At 40.2% G+C, this 19,380-nt stretch overlaps 1 protein-coding gene across 2 annotated transcripts in view; it reads left to right on the plus strand.

Annotated features, from left to right (window-relative positions):
* The window catches only part of DNAAF9 (dynein axonemal assembly factor 9), a 132,602-nt gene that overhangs the window by 20,615 nt on the left and 92,607 nt on the right, over positions 1–19,380 (plus strand). For both annotated transcript variants that reach the window (XM_058685045.1, XM_058685046.1), the window contains exons 3-7: positions 832–951; positions 4,818–4,942; positions 5,832–5,928; positions 6,806–6,912; positions 13,838–13,915. In XM_058685045.1, the coding sequence (XP_058541028.1) occupies positions 832–951; positions 4,818–4,942; positions 5,832–5,928; positions 6,806–6,912; positions 13,838–13,915 (527 nt within the window). The remainder of the gene's footprint in view (positions 1–831; positions 952–4,817; positions 4,943–5,831; positions 5,929–6,805; positions 6,913–13,837; positions 13,916–19,380) is intronic.

The raw sequence follows: 19,380 nt of genomic DNA on the forward strand, positions 1-19,380 counted from the left end.
TGACCATTGACAGTCTTCTTTTCCAGGCTCCAGCCATGTTTCTATTCTTGGAGGTCTCTCTGCTCTAACTCCTTCCTCAGTCTCAACTAGACAGCTACTGCCTTGCCTGTGAGACATTCCTCTTGCCCAGAGCCATAGCTCTGGGCTTTCATAGATACTCAGGAACCAGGCAGTAGTGAAGGCAGTGTTGTTTAATTTCCTTTTGTCTCTGATCCAGCCCCACTAGACCGTAAGCGTCTTGAGGGCCGTTTGCAGTCATGTTCACCATACATTCCAGCATCCAGCACAGTGTAGACCTTGAGCCTGATAAATTTTTGTGAAATGATAGGTGTCTGTGGTTCCATTCACTTGTCCTCTTTTTCACTTCTTTTAATTCTTTTCAAACCACCTTACTCTGTCTTTATTTGATACCCCATGTTTTGTTAAAGCTCTTTGAAAAGTGAATATTTTCTATCCCCCTATTCCAGCTGAACTGAATATTTTCTATCCCCCTATTCAGCTGAACTGAATATTCCACAGTATTTAAACAGCCACCAAAGGACCTAGACCATATTTTCTGCTTCATTCTATACTCAAAAATTGCCTTTTGGAAATTAATAGCTTCAATAATGTATATGGTTTAATTGTCTCAACTATATAGATCTTGAAATCCAAGTAAGAGTACTTGATGCTTCTTTCATAGGGTTGTTTAGTTTGGTTCCTGGCACAAAATGGTATGAGCTTCTCCCTTTAACCTAACCATCAGGGTTTTGCTGAGCAGGGGCAAATTACTGGGACTTATTTGCTTCCCATAGTACAGTACCACTGATCAGAGCCTTCTTTGCCTTGCAGGAATCGATAGCAGGTACAATGAAGGCTGCAGAGAGCTGGCAAATTATCTTCTGTTTGGTTTGTACAATCAGAATGCAAGTGATTTTGAGAAAACAGGGTTTTCTGAAGAAGTTCTAGATGGTGAGTATATATAGTAGTAAATAGTGTGCTCCTATTGGTCACCTGCTGGTTGATACAAGACTAGTGATCAGTAGTTTTCAGAATATGTTTAGTGGGTAAATTAGTTTTAGGGGGAAAAATACATATCAGTTTGGTTTTATATTTTCTTGGCAAAGCACTAGTTTTCCTCTGAATTGCCCACTGCCTCTGTGTGCTGGGAGGTTCAGATTATGTGCTGTTGTCCTGTGAAAGCACATTCACTTGTGGGTAAAGGATGAGCCTGCAGGCTACTCCTACAAGGAAGACTTCATGTGGATCTTCAGCTTAGGAACAAAGGCTCTTTGTCCTGCTCCGTCTTTGGGAATTGTTTTCTGTGTGACTTTAATTCATGACGATGCCCATGACTACAGTGGAGGCTTTCTGCTTACATTCCCCTTTCTTTAGCTCTGAGACACTCTCCCTGTGTTGATGTTGTTGTGGGCTGATGCCCAGGAGCTGTCTCTGATATCACATACTTAGCATCATGACTTGTTTGCCAGATGGATCAGGAGACACAGGAATAGACAAATCAAACTGGACAAGAGACAGGCAGCTCTTGTGAAGCAGCTGGGGAGTGCATGAAAGCAAACATCTGATATTAAAGTAATCTTGCAGTGGATGTAGTGCAGTGGTTTTAAAGTGGGGGCAGTTTTGGGGCACCTGGAGTTAAGTGTCTGGACTCTTGGTTTTGACTCAGATTATGATTTTGTGGTTCATGAGTTTGAACCCCCCATTGGCTCTGTGCTGACAGTGCGGACCCTGCTTAGGATCCTCTATCTCACCCTCCCTCTGCCCCTCCTGTCTGCATGCTCTCTCTCTCTCTTGCTCTCAAATTAAACTTCCAAAAAAAATTATAAAGTGGAAGCAGTTTTATTCCCCAAGGGACATTTGGCAATATCTGAAGACATTTTCAGTTGTCCCAGCTATTGTTGATGAACTGATGTTCAGTGACTGCTGAACATCTACAATGCACAGGACAGCCTTCCACAACAAAGAATGATCTGGTCTGAACTGTCAATAGTACCAAGGTTACAGAACCCTGGTCTACTGTTTGTGAAAATTCTTCTGTGGTAAAATCCTTAATAGTGTGTATCCTTATAGATTGATTAAAGATTTCCTTTTTATTAGGAAGTGCAGACAGAGCAGGCTTCACTTCCATTAAATTTCTTTCAATTTGGGGCACCTAGGTGGCTCAGTCGGTTAAGCGTTCAGTTCTTGATTTTGGCCCAGGTCATGATCTCATGGTTTGTGAGTTCCAGCCCCATGTGGGGCTCTGTGGTGACAGTGTAGAGTGGGCTTTGGATTCTCTCTCTGCCCCTCCCCTGCTCCTCCTCTCTCTCTCAAAATAAATAAATAAAATTAAAAAAATAACTTCTTTTAATTCAAATTTAGTTTCAGATTTTGATTTTTGAAAATGTTTCTTCATGCTGGACAGCATCTACTGGTTTAGAAAAAATTCATCTTGGCAGCTCATTTAGAGTTATAAAAAGACAGGTGCTCTGGGGCGCCTGGGTGGCGCAGTCGGTTAAGCGTCCGACTTCAGCCAGGTCACGATCTCGCGGTCCGTGAGTTCGAGCCCCGCGTCAGGCTCTGGGCTGATGGCTCGGAGCCTGGAGCCTGTTTCCGATTCTGTGTCTCCCTCTCTCTCTGCCCCTCCCCCGTTCATGCTCTGTCTCTCTCTGTCCCAAAAATAAATAAAAAACGTTGAAAAAAAAAAAAAAAAAAAAAAAAAGACAGGTGCTCATACCAGCCATACATTTCACTGAAGCCAAGGTTGCTAAGGACAGTATGGTACTGAACTTAAGGAAAGTTTAAATCCTCAAAGGTGTGCTTTTTTGTTTATCATTGTCTTTATCCTGTCACCTGGCACAATGGGTATTTATGAAATGAGCATTTTCTTTGAAAGAATTCTTTGAAGAAAAATAAATCGTTAATGAATTAAAAGTGAATTAGTAACTTCATGTTTTAAATCCTAGTAATTGGCAAACTGAGATCACTGGATTTAAGTATCTACATTTTTTTTGAAGTTTAATTTTTTAAACGTTTATTTATTTTGAGAGAGAGAGCACACAAACAGGGGTGGGATAGAGAGAGAGGGAGAGAGAGAGAATCCCAAGCAGGCTCTCCACTGTCAGTGCAGTGGGGCTCAAACCCACCAACCAGATCATGATCTGAGCTAAAATCAAGAGTCGGACACTCAACCGACTGAGCCACCCAGGTGCCCCTACTTTCTTTCTTTTTTTTTTTTTTTTTAATTAAGTAGGCTCCATACCCATCATGGGGCTTGAACTCATGACTCTGAGATCAAGCGTTCCATGCTCTGTTGACTGACCCAGCCAGGTACCCCTGTGCCTCTACATTTTGATCTCTGTGAGAGGAAAAGAGGCCAACATGAAGGATTTATTAAAAAACAAAAACAAAAATTTTTAATGACATCAGAGTCCTATGAGATTCTGAAAATGCTTAATTAGGCTTAGTAGCTGTTGCATTATTTCTTTTATTGGATCCTAATTCCTTGTGGAGTGTTACACATTAGTGCACAGTCTTAGGAAACCCTCAGGCTCTCCAGGTGATGTCAATCTCTCTTCAGCACACGATCTACAAGTAATTCAGGGCCAGGCTCTTATTAGAGGGCCTGTGTGAAGAGGACCAACAGGGTGAGAAGGTACCCTTTTCCCATCTCTTGCCACCTTTTGACTTTGGTGCTTAACTAAGAGTCAGCAGTGAATATGCTGCACCATACTGCATTCCCTAGGATACCCGGGTCTGGTCAGGTGTGGAGCACAGAGTGATTTTTGAAAAATCAAAGGCCAGCATCCTGGAGCTTTATTTCAAGAGGCCACCCATTGGTGTCATCAGCTGCAGTCAGTATTCATCGGGCTTAGGTTTTTGTAGAATATTGGCTGTCACACTGTGTTAGTGTGTTGGCATTGTCCTAAACCTGCTGCTTCATGTGTTCCCTGCCCCCACGCTTCTCTCACTTCCAGCCACCTCCTGCAGCAACTTCCCTCGCGTCATCTTGTTAGAGAGATGCCTGAGATGGCTCTGAGGAGCCATGCAGTGAGCTCTGCTTTTCTTTTGGAAGTATGACTGCTTTCTCAGTCTTCAAACTGCTTTAATATTCCTGCCCCATTCCATGGCTCTTCTGTTAATTTACCTAAATTTATTCATACTCTTGGAATTGTTTTATTTATTTGACCCAGCAACATCCGTGATTACCCCTTAAGTCTGTGAGCTGCTGATCTATTTATAGCAGTTTTGTCCACTTGCCTCTACTTCCTTCCTCCCAGCTTTTCCTGTGTACAAAGTTCACCCCAGTACATAGTAACGCTTCCCAGAGCTGAACAGTGACATCCTCAGGCCCATGATTGCCTTGAGTCAACAGCCAAGGGCTTTAGACACTGAGGTCTGCAGGAAAACCATCACTGGCCATAGTCGGTGATATTTCCTGCCTCAGTGGTGTTAGGCTGTGGCACATCCATTTGGTGTTTATCTCTGCAGCAAAACACCCAGCTAAGTCTGATACCATACATGTGACTGTGTTGAACTTTGCAAAAGCAGAACACTTTGAAGGCTGTTCTTTTGACTTATTCTGTGCCTGCATTGTCATAACCAGAGGGCCACAATGATTGGAGCATCGCGTGGGAACTAGAAAATCCTTGCTGTCCACACGTGAGTGTTCCACAGTCACTTTGAGGCACGTTGTCTACTTAAAGAATTTTTAGTTTAGAGTTTTGTTATCTTTTCTCTGAAATAGTTTTTTAATGGTTTTATTAATTAGGTGGACAGAAAATATGCAAAAGAAATGCCTTTGACAATCTTGTGTTTTAAATTTGTTTTCCTTACAGATGTAATTATATTGGTAAAATCAGATAGTGTCCATCTGTACTGTAATCCTGTAAACTATCGCTATCTCTTACCCTATGTGGCACATTGGAGAAATCTGCATTTCCATTGCATGACTGAAAATGAGGTAAGGAGAAAAGATAGAACAGGCACTTAGAGACACTCTAAGGATATTCTTCAAAAAAAGTGTAGATCTGGACCAGGAGGCCCCTTAAAAAAATCACTTTGCAGGATGTGGTTACACAAAAAAAGTTACTTGTTTTAGTGGAACTTCTCATAATTCATTATGAGGCTACCTTATAGATAAATTGTATGCCTGACAGAGACAAAAAGGACTCTTCAGATTGGGACCTAGTCGTAGGCTTGTGACCCTAGCTTCCTGTCCTACTTGTTCATCACCAGCCTGAGCCCATTCTCTCAGAGGACTAGTGCCACGGACTGCCTCAGGAGAGTTTGATAAGCTTTGTGACATTTCTGTGTTTGGATTTCTTGGTATTTGTTTGTTTTGGGGTTCTTTTCAAGTGTTTGGCTGGAAATCAAATTGGGACTTGAGATTTAGGATTTCATAGAAATTGTGACCTGATGTGGGTTAAAAACTCTTCTTTCTTTTTTTTTTTTTTTTTTAATGTTAAAGATGTTTGTTATAAATTGTAAGCAATCACTAAAATAACACAACAGACTTCTAATACAAGAAGAAAAATAGAATGGAATCGCAAAATATACTGATGTACAGTTGGCCCTTGAACAACATGGGAAGAACCCTTCTTTCCATGTGAGCGTTTGGGGAATTTTGGAGGCAAATGTTATCTCTTGCATTTAGGTATCTGATCTATTTTGAGTTGGTTTTTATGTGTGGTGTAAGGCAACACAAGAAGTTGGCTTTGGAAACACCCTCTTGGGTGCAGTCCTCTATAAATGTCATTTGCCATAACTCTGATTGATAAAATACCGAGGAAATAGGGGATTTTGCATGATGTCACCTGAGAGCCTGTTTTCCTTTCAATTTTCCTCTTTAGTATGAAGATGAGGAAGCTGCAGAAGAATTTAAAATCGCCAGCTTTGTGGACATGGTTCGAGACTGTAGTAGAATTGGCATTCCTTACAGCTCCCAAGGTGAGTATCTGACAGCAAGCCCTATTAGAACTTTGCTTGGATTATGTGTGAATCCAGTGTTTCTACCTCCCCCTTCCATTGGAGGCATTCACCTGGGAAACGCATTGATCTATTTTTACTAAAGGCAGAGGATCAAACAGAATGAAATTTGGGGATTTTTCTGTGCAAGCTGGTTACTTACAACTGTAGTTTCTAAAAAACACAGCAGGCCATCTATTCAGAAGGAAGAACTGATAAGGGATTTACCACAGTTGCCGTCTAGCTGTGCCATTTGCTACTGTATGTAGAGTATAGCTGTGGAGCGTCTTGGTAATAAGAAATAGTAGCTGTTAAAAATATGCTGACAGAGAGGCTGAAAAATGTGTAAAAATAAAGGAAAAAGTCAACACATTTAGCAGTACTTATATCTTATTTTTTTCTTAAACTTTGCACATTGGAGCTATTGCTGCAAGAAAGGAAAATTTTTGATTTGGTAATTTTCCCTTAAGGAAGTTGATTGGCTATGTTTCTTAAGGGTGGGAAGAGCCGAGTTTGGGTCTGTTAATAATTATATCTGCTAAGTGATGCAAGTCAGATGCATCTATTTATTTATTAATTTATTTATTTATTCGTTAACTTACTTGCTTACTTAGGAAACCAGAGTGTGCTATACTATAGAGAAATCTGAATTTATGTAGCTTGTTATGGTTTGCATTTTCTTTGACTTTCATTTTTAATTTCTAGTTTTAATATCTAAGCATTTTATCTGTTTTACTTTTATTCTGCCAAATGTGACCGTAATGAACTTGTGAGAGATGCCTGGGTGACCACTTAAGATCAGGTTTAGACTGTTATATCCAGGATGGTATTTGATACATGTTGTATTTGATTCCTCTAGGTCACTTGCAGATATTTGATATGTTTGTAGTAGAGAAGTGGCCAATTGTACAGGCCTTTGCACTTGAGGGCATTGGAGGGGATGGATTTTTTACCATGAAATATGAGGTATGTATGAAAGACAGTATGCCTGGCTTTTATCTGCCACCTGCAATCTTTATGAAGGACCTCCACATTGTGATTGTGCATCATTATAACACTGAAAAGCTAATAGTGACCTCTCAAGAGTATGGAGCAAGTTAAAAGACTTGAAATGGAAAATAGTTGTTGTTTAAAGCTGGTCCCCAAACAGAACTCATATGTCCTTTCTTCTTTCTTCTAGGAGTTTCTCTCTGTCCTCCTTTCTCTTTTTTCCCCATTCTGATACCATTGTTCTTCCAGTCTACTCTTGTAGCATCCTAGGCTGAATCCTCTTACAGCTTTTTTTTTTTTTTTGTCTTATGTTATACATTTTCCACACACCCCTGTTCATGTATCCACCTGCCCTTGGTCTCTGGACTGGAAGCTCCTTGAGAACAAAAATAGTCTTTTCATTGTTGTGGTTTGTATCTCAGAAATTCATATAACTTGAGAACTATTCAAGAGCAATGAAAAGGACAGTGCAAAATTTTGTCTAAGTACAATATACTAGAGGAATAAAAGGGTTATCTTTTGTGTTAAGAACAGTATCTTTTATTTCAATATTTCTTTTATCTAGGAGATGACCCATAAATATTTGTTAAGTGAATTGATGAATGAGTCTGGGAGAGGGGGTCATCCAGAGTGCGTATTAAGGAGGATGGCCTGGTAGGTTAGCAGCATCCCCAAAAGCATCCACGGGCTTCTAAAGGATCCTCAGTGAGATGACCAGCCCCCAGCACAGAAATAGGGAGTGAGTATTGACATGCTCAGAATGGGGACATACTATTGGGCATAGAGTAAGTGGGACCTTTGGAAGCATGACCCAGGGCTAATTGCTACCCCTCCTTTCCAGGAAGTAGCAGAATCCCTAGGAAGTGAGTGGGTGCTTGCCTGGTAGACTCCCTAATATGGAAGAAACATGGGCTATAGGGTTGAAGAGAAGCACACCACTTGACTCCACTTTTCCTGCTCCAAAACTGTAGTATTCTCACATTGACTACAACAGCAGAAGTTATTAGTAAACAAGGCTGTGGGAGCTGCTCCCGCTAGGAAGTAATGCTCTCTAATTTAGAAGAGTAAGGGCTTGAAGGGGGCAAGCCATAGGAGGTAGAGAGGAAGCTTAAAATTTTTAGCAATAATGCTAATATTTATTTTTAATTAATTGTATAAACTGGGCATTTATAGTGTCTCCCATATGACAGGCACTGTTCTAAGCACTTCATATGAGTTGGCTGTAATTCTTACAAAAGAACCCTCTGAAGTAGGTACTATTAGTTCCTATTCTACAGAGAGGTTAAATGAATTTCCCAAAAGCACAGAGCTAGTAGCTGGTGAGGGGCAGCGGTGGGGCCAAATCCAGAGGGTCTGGCTTCAGAGCCTGTGCTCCTAAGCCCTGTGCTGTGGGTAGATTAGCATGAAAAAGCAGTACACTAGGAGGTCGCAGGGTTCTTGCAGACCACATGTGGCAGGCCTTTCTGGCTCCTGCCTTGAGGAGCATTACACTGTGCAGACAGATCCAAAAGGCACAAAATCCCCTTCTAAAAAACCTTTACGAGGTAATGTAGATCTTTTCTGTAGGGTGGAAGAAACCACACACACCATGTAGTCGGGCTACTATAAGTCTTCTCTCAAGATCCCTTTCTCCAGATTCTTCCCTTCTTTGTAGTTGCTAATTGTCATTCTCTCCAATACTTTTCCTGTTGTTGTCAATCTCGTTCTCTCCCCCACCCCCACCGCAGTTCTCTTCCTTATCGGCCTTTAGGATATGGAGCAGTACTCCACTCTGAGTCACATACCTAAGGCCTGATAACTGTCTAGCCAGAAATACTTTTGCATCATTTGAAGGTCAAGAGAAGGAGAACTACGGACACTAGAAACTTAATTTTATTAAAAATTTCTGTTTTGTTGTATGTCCACACCCAGAACAAAGTCATTAACCCAGAGGTTGCTATGTCCCTGATGTAGTAGGTGCCAGCATGAGAGAGGAAACCAGACCCACATAACTTATACTTGGCATTTAGGCTGGATCAAACCAGTTATGAGATAGAGAACTCTTCCTGGTAAGCAGCACAGGGAAGTTCCTCTGCTGGGGCTTTCCCTGCCTTCGGCTTCCTCCTCCTTAACTCTCCAGCTGCTGGAGCTGTGACCTAGTAAAGTAAATTTACATCAGCTAGCTCCCAAGGAGAGGATTCTAATAGCAAACTTCTGAATAATGAGAGTAACCATAGAACAAACATTCATTTACCTTTTTATGGACAAACAGAAGATGTTCGTATTGAAAGGTGGAATGAAACTTAACGAATAAGATTCAACAAAATATAGGAAGGAAACCATAGCATATTAGATGCAGAGATAAGCGTGCTTTTTAAAAACGGTTTCTCCAGGAAATAAAATAAAAATGAGAAAAAAGATGATCTCTTTTGTACCTGTTAAGAATGGGTAAATTGTAAAGAGACGCCTGGGTGGCTCAGTTAGTTAAGCGTCTGACTTCTAATTTCCACTCAGGTCATGATCTCAAAGTTTGGTGAGTTCAAGCCCCATGTTGGGCTCTGTACTGACTCTGCAGAGCCTGCTGGGGATTCTCTCTCTCTCTCTCTCTCTCTCTCTCTCTCTGCCTTTCCCCTGCTCATACTCTGTCTCTCTCAAAATAAACTTTAAAAATTAAAAAAGAAAAAAAAGAATGGAATTTGTAAAAAGAGAAATGATAGGTAGGACACACAGAATTAAAAAGGGAGATGGATGACATGAGGAAATGTTATGTCTCAAAATTAATAGTAGAGTTAACGTTTGCATTTAAAATTAGAAATTTAATTCAGCACCCTCAAAAAATCAAATCAGTTGACACTTGAAAAGCTGTTCCAGGTTACAGAGAAAGGGGCCAAATATATTAAATCAGTCTATTGGGATTTAGAATGTAAGGGAGTAGGGATCCTGAATAACCACCTGCTGGCTGTCTGCTCTCCCTAAAAAAACTTTCTAGTAGTTGACCAGCTCTGCTGAAAGCATGAAGCTTCCAATTAGCCTTTCCATTTTGAAATAAAAACAGGCAACCAAAGATCACCAGACATTTGCTTTAAATACCTGTAACTTTAAAGGAAAAGATCAAGATTTTTTTTTTTTAAAGACATTGGGTAAGACCCAAAGATAATTAAGATATAGAGGAAAATTTAAGACCTAAAACTCCACTTTGGATGCCCAGACAAGATTTGGTGACCATAGAACAAGTATTATGTTGTCATAAATTAACATGATGAAAATAAGAGCTCTGGGAAATTATAATTAATAAAATTAATAGAGGGGCTGGGAGGTAAAGTTAGGAAATTTTCTAAAAATGTAAAATTTAAAAATCAAGGAGACAGAATATATGAGATAAAAATTAAAAGACATAGAGAACTGTTCCAAGAAGTCTGATATACAAGTTGGAGTTGCAGAAAGTTAGAGCAGAGGTATCAGGAGGGAGAAAATTTTTTAAAAGAATAAACAATTTCCAGTGATAAAGAGAATACAACTTTTAAATTAAATGACTTAAATATAAATGAAGAAAAAAAACCTTAAATCTATCTATGCCTTTTTTGAACACTAAGAATAAAAGAATATCACAGCTTCCAGAAGAAAAAAATAAATCACCTACATAAGGCAATAGGAACCAGATTTCTCTCCTTCCCAAAACAACCCAACCTAACCAAACCAGAAGAACAAACAAGAAACAAAATATGTTTTCAAGACACTAGGCATCAGACACTGAGAAATAGTGATTCCCTGAGAAATAGAAATAAACAAGGTCAGGGGCACCTAGATGGCTCAGTCGGTTCAGCGAGCAACTCTTGATCTCAGCTCGGGTCATGATCTCATGGTTCATGAGCTCGAGCCCCTCATCAGGCTCTGTGCTGGCAGTGCAGAGCCTGCTTGGGATTCTCTTTCTTCCTCTCTTTGCCCCTCCCCTGCTCGAGCTCTTTCTCTCTCTCTCAAGATAAATAAATAAACGTTAAAAAAAAAAAAAAAAAAGCAAGCACAGCCCCATGATTTTGCTAGCTTAGTAATTTGAGAAAAATTTTCAGGCCATGGCATTGGGAGGGGGATACGCATGTGAATCCTAGTGTATTTCCTGAGTTGAGAAGATGCAGTGAAGGGTCTGGTAAGAGAGCAGCTAGAGTACTAAAAAGGAAAATGCCCAGAGAGAGAACACCAAAGGTCTGCCAAGATTTCCCTGCCCCTCCCCCCATCCCAAGTATTCAAGAGTATTGATCAATTCATCCATGTGTCAGGTAACTACCAAAGGCAAGAGTTAAACAAAAGACATCTGGGGGTGCCTGGGTGGCTCAGTCTGTTAAGTGACCGACTTCGGCTCAGGTCATGATCTCACGGTTTGTGAGTTCGAGCCCCGTGTCGGGCTCTGTGCTGACAGCTCAGAGCCTGGAGCCTGCTTCGGATCCTGTGTCTCCCTCTCTCTCTGCCCCTCCCCCATTCATGCTCTGTCTTTCTCTGTCTCAGAAATAAATAAACATTAAAAAAAAAAAAAAAGACATCTGAAAAGTAATCCAGAACAGTGCCTGATACATGCTAAGGGCTGGGAACAGTTAGACTGGAAAAACACATAATTCAAAGGGCACTGAGTAGAGTCCTCAGAAGGGTTTTGTCTCAGTAATGGGGAGTAGTCACCCCTAAACTGAGCACTGCTCTAGACCTCCTAAAAATTCATAAAAGCAAGATCTAAAGGGATCAAACTGTTTCCAAGTAACTTAACTGCATTCCAGAACAAAGCACAAGAATATTTATAGGAATACAAAAATACGTAGTCTCCAACAAGGTGAAATTCACAATGTCTAGCATCCAAAGATTATCCGCTTTACAAAGAAATGGGAAAACATGACTGATAATAAGGTAATCATTCAAAATTGACCTAGAAGTGACAGAAATGTTAGAATTAGCAAAGAACATTAAAATAGTTATTCTAACTGTATTTCATATTTTCTTAAATTTTTTTTTTCAACGTTTTTTTAATTTATTTTTGGGACAGAGAGAGACAGAGCATGAACGGGGGAGGGGCAGAGAGAGAGGGAGACACAGAATCGGAAACAGGCTCCAGGCTCTGAGCCATCAGCCCAGAGCCTGACGCGGGGCTCGAACTCACGGACCGCGAGATCGTGACCTGGCTGAAGTCGGACGCTTAACCGACTGCGCCACCCAGGCGCCCCTGTATTTCATATTTTCAAGAAGCTAGGAAGAAAATTGAACTTGTTGAACAGAGAGAGAAAATTTTCAAAAGACCCAAATTGAGCTTCTGGAGGTAAAAACTACATTGTCTGAGATGGGAGAGGTTTTAACAATAGATTAGACACTGCAGAAGAAAAGATTAGTGAATTTGAAGCTATAGCAGTAGAAACTATCAAGGTAAAGCATGGAGAGAGTGAAGAATCCAAAAGAATGGAAAGAGCATTAATGAGCTGTCAGTCAGGCCTGAGGACAGAATAAAGACATTTTAAAACTAAAAAACTTTTGCCTTCTGAAAAGATATTGGAGGGGCACCTGGGTGGCTCAGTCGGTTGAGCATCCGACTCTTGATTTCAGCTCAGCTCACGGTTCGTGAGATTGAGCCCTGTGTTGGGCTCTGCCTTGACAATAGAGAACCTGCTTGGGATTCTCTCTCTGCCCTTCCCCGCCCCTCAAAAATAAATAAATATTTTTAAAAAAGCTATTTGAGGATGTACTCCTGTAAACAAGTGAGTTAATTAAGAAAGAGAGAAGTAAGCCCTGGAACCAAATCCATCACCTGAAAGCTTCAGGATGATAGCAAAGAGAACTCTCAAAGCAAAAGTTGTAGTTGCACAGCAAGCTTACATGACAGCCAGACCAGAATGAGGTAAGAAAAAGAATTATTAGATTATCTGATATGTTTAAGTCATTGGTTATCAGTCAAGATGATTTTGTTGCCCCTTCCCCAACATCCCACCTCTGAAACATTTTACAGTGTTTGGAATTACTTTTGGATTGTCTGGGGGTAGCAGTGTTATAGGCATCTAGTGAGTAAAAGCCAGCGATGCTGCTAAGCCTCCTACAATGCATAGGGAAGTGCCTCACAGCAAAGAAATATCTGGCCCCAAATGATAGTAGTGTTGATGTTTAGAAACCCTAGTGTAAACATAGCTAATTGGGTGGGACAATTAGAAAAAACTTCAGGGTTGATTTTTATTTTAACCGCACAAGTGAAAAAAAATGACTCTGTCGGTAGCCCTAAGAAAAATAAAATTGGTTTAAGAATGCAACTAGGAGTATAGCATACATGTTCCTATAGTAAATAATGTATGTATGATCTTAATGTTATAAATAGTAATTACTGGTATAATTTAAAAATCATGATATTAGATGATGTTAGGATATAGGTATGTGGAGAAAAAGTGTGAGAATAGGGATGGTTAATATTTAATTTCTAAATTGAGAAATCAAATAGTGATAGAAGCATGTTATATCAAAATTTGGAGGTAACTACCAGAAAGAAAATGTTAAGAGACTTGTGAGTGATAGCCTCTGTGACAGTGGAGGTTTAGAGAAAGATTGGAGTAGGCGAGTCACATGTTTTATTCTAAGCCTTTAGTACTATTTGATTTTTTTTAAACCATGAGCATGTATTATTTTAATTAAAAAACTTAAGCAAAGGCAAATAAATGTGTGTATGTACATATATGTATATGTACTCATCATTGAAGATAGTCAAAAGATGTACCAAAGTTTCTGTAAAGTTAGTTTCCTTGAGTTGGATAGCATTTATTAATATGTGTTGGTTCTAATATAATTGATAAAAGTTTGATTTATTAGTCTAATCACTTAGTTTTCACCAAGATAGTCATTTCTGATAAATCTGATTGTTATAGTGATATTGACTCAGTTATTTCAATGTTTTTGCCCTATGTTGCAGCTGCAGGATGTGAGTTTGAATCTATGGAACGTCTACAGCAAGATGGATCCTATGTCTCTGGAGAGTTTGCTTTCAGAAGTAAGGAGCCTAACTATATATTTAACTTATAAATATTACAGCCAGCTCACTTATCCACTAACAGTATTTGAAGAAATGCAAGAGATATTTTTGTCTGAACAGTTTCTTCCCAGATTGTTATCTTGAACTCCTTGGGAGTAGAAGTGGACCTGGAAAAGTGATACTGCCTCTTTTGCTGTGAGGAAACCTCACCTGAGGCGAAGCCAAAGCTGCCTACCAGGGTTTACATTTCCACCTAAAGATACTCTCTCGGTTGGGCTGGACTTTAGACAAACAATACAGAGGATGTCTTTTTGTACTCTTTCTCTGTGACAAAAAGAAAGCAAAGATGGGGTTGGGCTTAAACAAATTAAGAATTAGAGCAGAGGTCAGCACATGTAGGCTTTGTGTGCCCTCCATCTCTGTTAGAACTACTCGGCAGTGCTATTGTAGCCTGAGAGCACCCGTGGACAGTGCTTAAATGAATGGGGGTGTCTGTGTTCCAAGGAGACTTTATTTTAAAAAAATATGTGGCCTGCCCACAAGCCATAACTTGTTGATTCCTGGATTAGAGGGTCGGGCGTTAACTGTTCATCTGAACTTGGAAGAAAACATGAAGTTGGGTGGAACACTTTGCGTGAGGAGCAACGGATAAAACTAAGGCTCTGGGAATACTTGCTGTGGTGAAGCAGCTCAGCAGTATCTCTCAGTGGCCATGGCTAGATATGCATAGAAGAAGAACAGTGTGTAGCGTTTTAATTAATTTAGTTATATTATTAAAACCCAATGAAAATAACAAAAATGAAAACTGCAGACCAATCTCACTTATCCATGTTGATGCCTGTATTTTAAGTAAAATATTAGCAAATAGAATCCCGTACCGTGTCAGAGTATTCCCTGATGAAATAGAGCTTAACAAGGGTACAATATTTGGTTTAGTGTCAGGAAACCTATTAGTATAATCACTATACTAATTTTTCTCCTTGGAACGATTTGTGATGATTCCATAGGTGTCTAAAAGACATTTGATAAAATTGAACAGCTATTCTGTTTAAACATTTCTAATTAAATATAAAAGAAAAATAAAACCTGAACTTTTTATCCTTTGAAGAGACCTAGTCATCATCAATCCATGTCTAGCCTAATTATGGAAAAAAGTGAAAATGCAAAAACGTGTAACATAAGAATGCAAAAATGATAAAATTTAACCACAAAGAAAGAGAGATAAGTAGTTTAGGAGTTTCTACAACTGTCTGAGACCCATACCCAACTTGCCTGCAGTCATTTGAATGTGAGGATGCGATTGTTCACACATGGAGGCTAAATGTAGCATTGTAGTTTGGAGAACATTGGAAGCATCTCTGGAGCCCATTGAGAGGGACCACACAGAAGGACATTTTTAAGTTTGTTTATTTATTTTGAGGTGTAGGGTCGGGGGGAGAGGGAGAGCAGAGAATCCCAAGTAGGCTCTGCACTGTCAGCATGGAGCCTGAGGTGGGGCTCGAACTTATGAACCATGAGATCATGACCTGAGCCAAAATCCAGAATCTGGGGCACCTGGGTGGTTCAGTCAGTTGAGCCTCCGACTTCAGCTCAGGTCGTCTCACAGTTCTTGAGTTGGAGCCCCACATCGGGCTCCGTGCTGACAGTGCAGAGCCTGCTTCAGATCCTCTGTCCTCCTCCACTTGTACTCACTCTCTGTCTCTCTCTCTCTCTCTCTCTCTCTCTCTGTCTCTCTCTCTCTCAAAAATAAACATTAAAAAAAAAAGAGTCAGCTGTTTAATCAACTGAGCCCCCCAGACACCCCAGAAGGATATTTAAAAAAAATTTTTTTTTTCTTTAACATTTATTATTGAGAGAGAGACACACACAGAGCATGAGCAGGGGAGGGGTAGAGAGGGGGAGACGCAGGATCTGAAGTAAGTAGGCTCCAGGCTCTGAGCTGTCAGCACAGAGCCCAGTGCGGGGCTCGAACTCACAAACTGCGAGATCATGACCTGAGCCGAAGTCGATCGCTTAACCCACTGAGCCACCCACGTGCCCCCCAGAAGGATATTTTTAATTGCACCTGAACAGATGGTGACATTTTTGGCTGAAGAAGCAGTAGTGGTAATCACCATGGACTATAGACCAGGCCCTTCCCTGGTTTTCTGACTTCCCATGAGCAGAGTCTGCTGAAGTTCAGACCCTACCCTCAAAATATTTTAATTTAGTAATTAACAAATGCACAAATGTACTCAGACCCAGACTCTGATCAATTGTAGATCAAAATTCCTTGGATCCCTATTTTAATGACCTGATAAAAGAAAAGGTATACTTTTGTAAAGGTAAATATTACCTGCTTCAGTTTTTACTGTTCTTTTATCACAAAATGGCTGGCATGTGGTAAAAAAAAAAAAAAATTAGAAGAAAATTTTATTGTTATCAAGAAACAGTCAAGAGAGGGCACCTGACTGGCTCAGTCGGTAAAGCATGCAATTCTTGATCTCAGGGTTTTGAGTTCAAGCCCTGCACTGGGTGTAGAGATTACTTAAAAATAAAATCTTAGGGGTGCCTGGGTGGCTCAGTTGGTTAAGCATCCAGTTTTGGTTCAGGTCATGATCTCATGGTTCATGAGTTCGAGCCCTGCATTGGGCTCTGTGCTGACAGCTCAGACCCTGGAGCCTACTTTGGATCCTGTGTCTCTGTCTCTGCCCCTCCCCAACTCGTGCTCTCTTTCTCTCTCTCTGTCTCTCAAAAATAAACATTATTAAAAATTTTTAAAAATCTTCAAAAAAACAAACCAGTCAAGAGAATTAGATCCAGATATTGAAATTAACTAATGAAGAATTTTAAGTAGCTAATAAAAATGCTGAAGAATCAGGGCCGCCTGAGTGGCTCAGTCAGTTAAGTGTCCAGCTTCAGCTCAGGTCATGATCCTGCGGTTCATGAGTTTGAGCCCTACGTCAGGCTCTGTGCTGACAGCTCAGTGCCTGGAGTCTTCTTTGGATTCTGTGTCTTCCTCTCTCTCTGCCCCTCCCCCGCTCATGCTCTGTCTCTCTGTCTCTCTGTCTCTCTCTCTCTCTCTGAAAGATGAATAAACATTAAAATAAATGCTGAAGAATCTGAACAAAAAGAGAACAGCATACATGAAAAGATGAGAAATTTCAGCAGAGACTTGAAAAGTAGAAAAAGAACTAAATGGAAATGCTAGAAATGAAAATACTATATCTAAAATGAAGAATTCATTAGATTGTCTTAACAGCAGCCTAGATACAAATGAAGAAGTGTTCTCTAAACTTAAAGATATATCAAAGGCAATTTCTCAACTGAAGGACAAAGAGAAGAGCAGCAAGGGGAGTAGAACAGAGCATCCAGTACCTGTCAAACAATGTCAGATGATCTAACATAGTATAGTCAGAATCCCAAAAGGAGAGTAGAGAGAAAATGCAGCAGGAAATCTGAGTTGATACTGTCCAAGAACTTTCCAAATTGATAAAATCAGTCCACAAATCCATGAAGCTCATTGAACGCCAAGTGGGATAAAAACTACTATAGATATGTATAAAAATGACAATAAATTTGTACAGGGATCTCTTGTGGTGAGTTTACAAATGTCCTTAATAAAATTCAAATTCAACAACCAAAAGTATTTAAAAATGCTATTCCAGTCTTTGAGTCTCTAGAAAATCACTGAAAAGGGTGTAATCCATACCTATATTACTTTTTAAAAATTTGCCTTATTCCCCCTTCTCTCAGCTATTTCATAGCTTCCAAACTTCTCTGAAACCCTCTTTTCTCTCCACCATCCAAATACTTTTTCTGCTCATATTTATTTCCCCCTTTGCCAAGATTGTAATCTTAAACCAGGATTGACATCTGGGCTTTAATTTCCATTGGCCAATCATTGCTGGCAGCTCTTTGATGGCCAGAGAACGTACAGCTCCATGCTTCCTGGTCGGATCCCACAGATCTCAAGAGGGAGAGTGCATACTCCTCTGCGAAGTGTATTTTTTTCTTTTATTATTTTTTCTATGAAATATTCTTTTTTCTTTTAAAGGTTTTTTGGTTTTTGGTTTTTTTGAGATAGAGAGAACCAGCGGAGAATGGGCAGAGAGAGAGGAGGACAGAGGATCCTAAGCAGGCTCTGCGCTGACAGCAGAGAGCCCAAGGCAGGGCTCAAACTCACGAACTATGAGATCATGGTCTGAGCTAAAGTCAGACGCTTAACCGACTGAGCCACCCAGACACCCCTCCATGAAATATTCTTTACAGATGAACTGCACCAGTTCTCACAAATACACTAATTAAACTACAAGGAGGTGCTACTTTTTCATCTATGAAAATGCTAGAAATTTCTAAAAGACTAGATTGAGTTGCCACTTGTCAGAGTAAGAGTGAGGCCTTCAACAGAATAGGTGAAATGCCTGTCTTGAGTGAACATTTGGCATCCCTATCCAGCAATTTCTTTTTTTTTTCTTTTTAATTTTTTTTAACATTTATTTATTTTTGAGAGACAGAGAGAGACAGAGCGTGAGCAGGGGAGGGGCAGAGAGAGAGGGAGACACAGAATCTGAGGCAGACTCCAGGCTCCAAGCTGTCAGCACCAGAGCCCTATGTGGGACTTGAACTCACGAATCGCGAGATCGTGACCTAGGCCGAAGTCGGATGCTTAACGAACTGAGCTACCCAGGTGCCCCCAGCATTTTTTTTTTTTTTTTTAAATGTTTGCTTATTTTTGAAAGAGCGTGCTGCGCTAGCGGGGGAGGGGCAGAGAAAGAGGCGGCAGAGAATCTGAAGCAACTCCATGCTGACAGTGGAGAGCCTAATGCAGGGCTTGAATTCATGAACTGTGAGATCATGACCTGAGCAGAAGTTGGACATTCAACTGACTGAGCCACCCAGGTGCCCCCCAGCAATTTCGATTTAGTAATTTATCCGAAGAAATTAAAGATGTCACTGAAGAATGTTCACTTGAAGTATTTATAAAAACTGTAGACAAAGTAAATGTCCAAAAAGTAAAAGGTATTCCATCTTTGTAAAGTTTGTATGTCTGTGTCTTAGAAACTTTAGGTGATAGTCTTATTGGTCACTTGTTTTCATTTTCCCATTTTTATTGCATTGTGTAATTCATAAAAATACTTTTAAATATTGAAATTGAGCTTTTTTTTCCCTCTTGGTCAGTCAGTATAGTGCCTTTGAGTTTTTTTTTTTTTTTTGCTTGTTGATTTATTAAATACATAGTCCTTGATCCCTGCTATTTCTTGGATACTGTGCTTATGCTAAAGTCACAGAAATAGGTAGACCTGGCTCCTGCTCATACTATTTAATGGGCTCTTAGGCCAATAATAGCAGCATACTTTGGTAACTGCTGTAATTGCAGTGGAACATAAAGGGTAAGGAAAATCATTCTTCCTGGAATTGCTTCCCAGAGCATGTGTGGTGATCAGAGATTTTCCAGACCAAGGAGGCGGCGGTATGAGCATTCTAGCCACAGGGAAGGAACC

The sequence above is a fragment of the Neofelis nebulosa genome, chromosome 9 (genome assembly GCF_028018385.1).
Source record: "Neofelis nebulosa isolate mNeoNeb1 chromosome 9, mNeoNeb1.pri, whole genome shotgun sequence".
NCBI classification, from domain to species: Eukaryota; Metazoa; Chordata; class Mammalia; order Carnivora; family Felidae; genus Neofelis; species Neofelis nebulosa.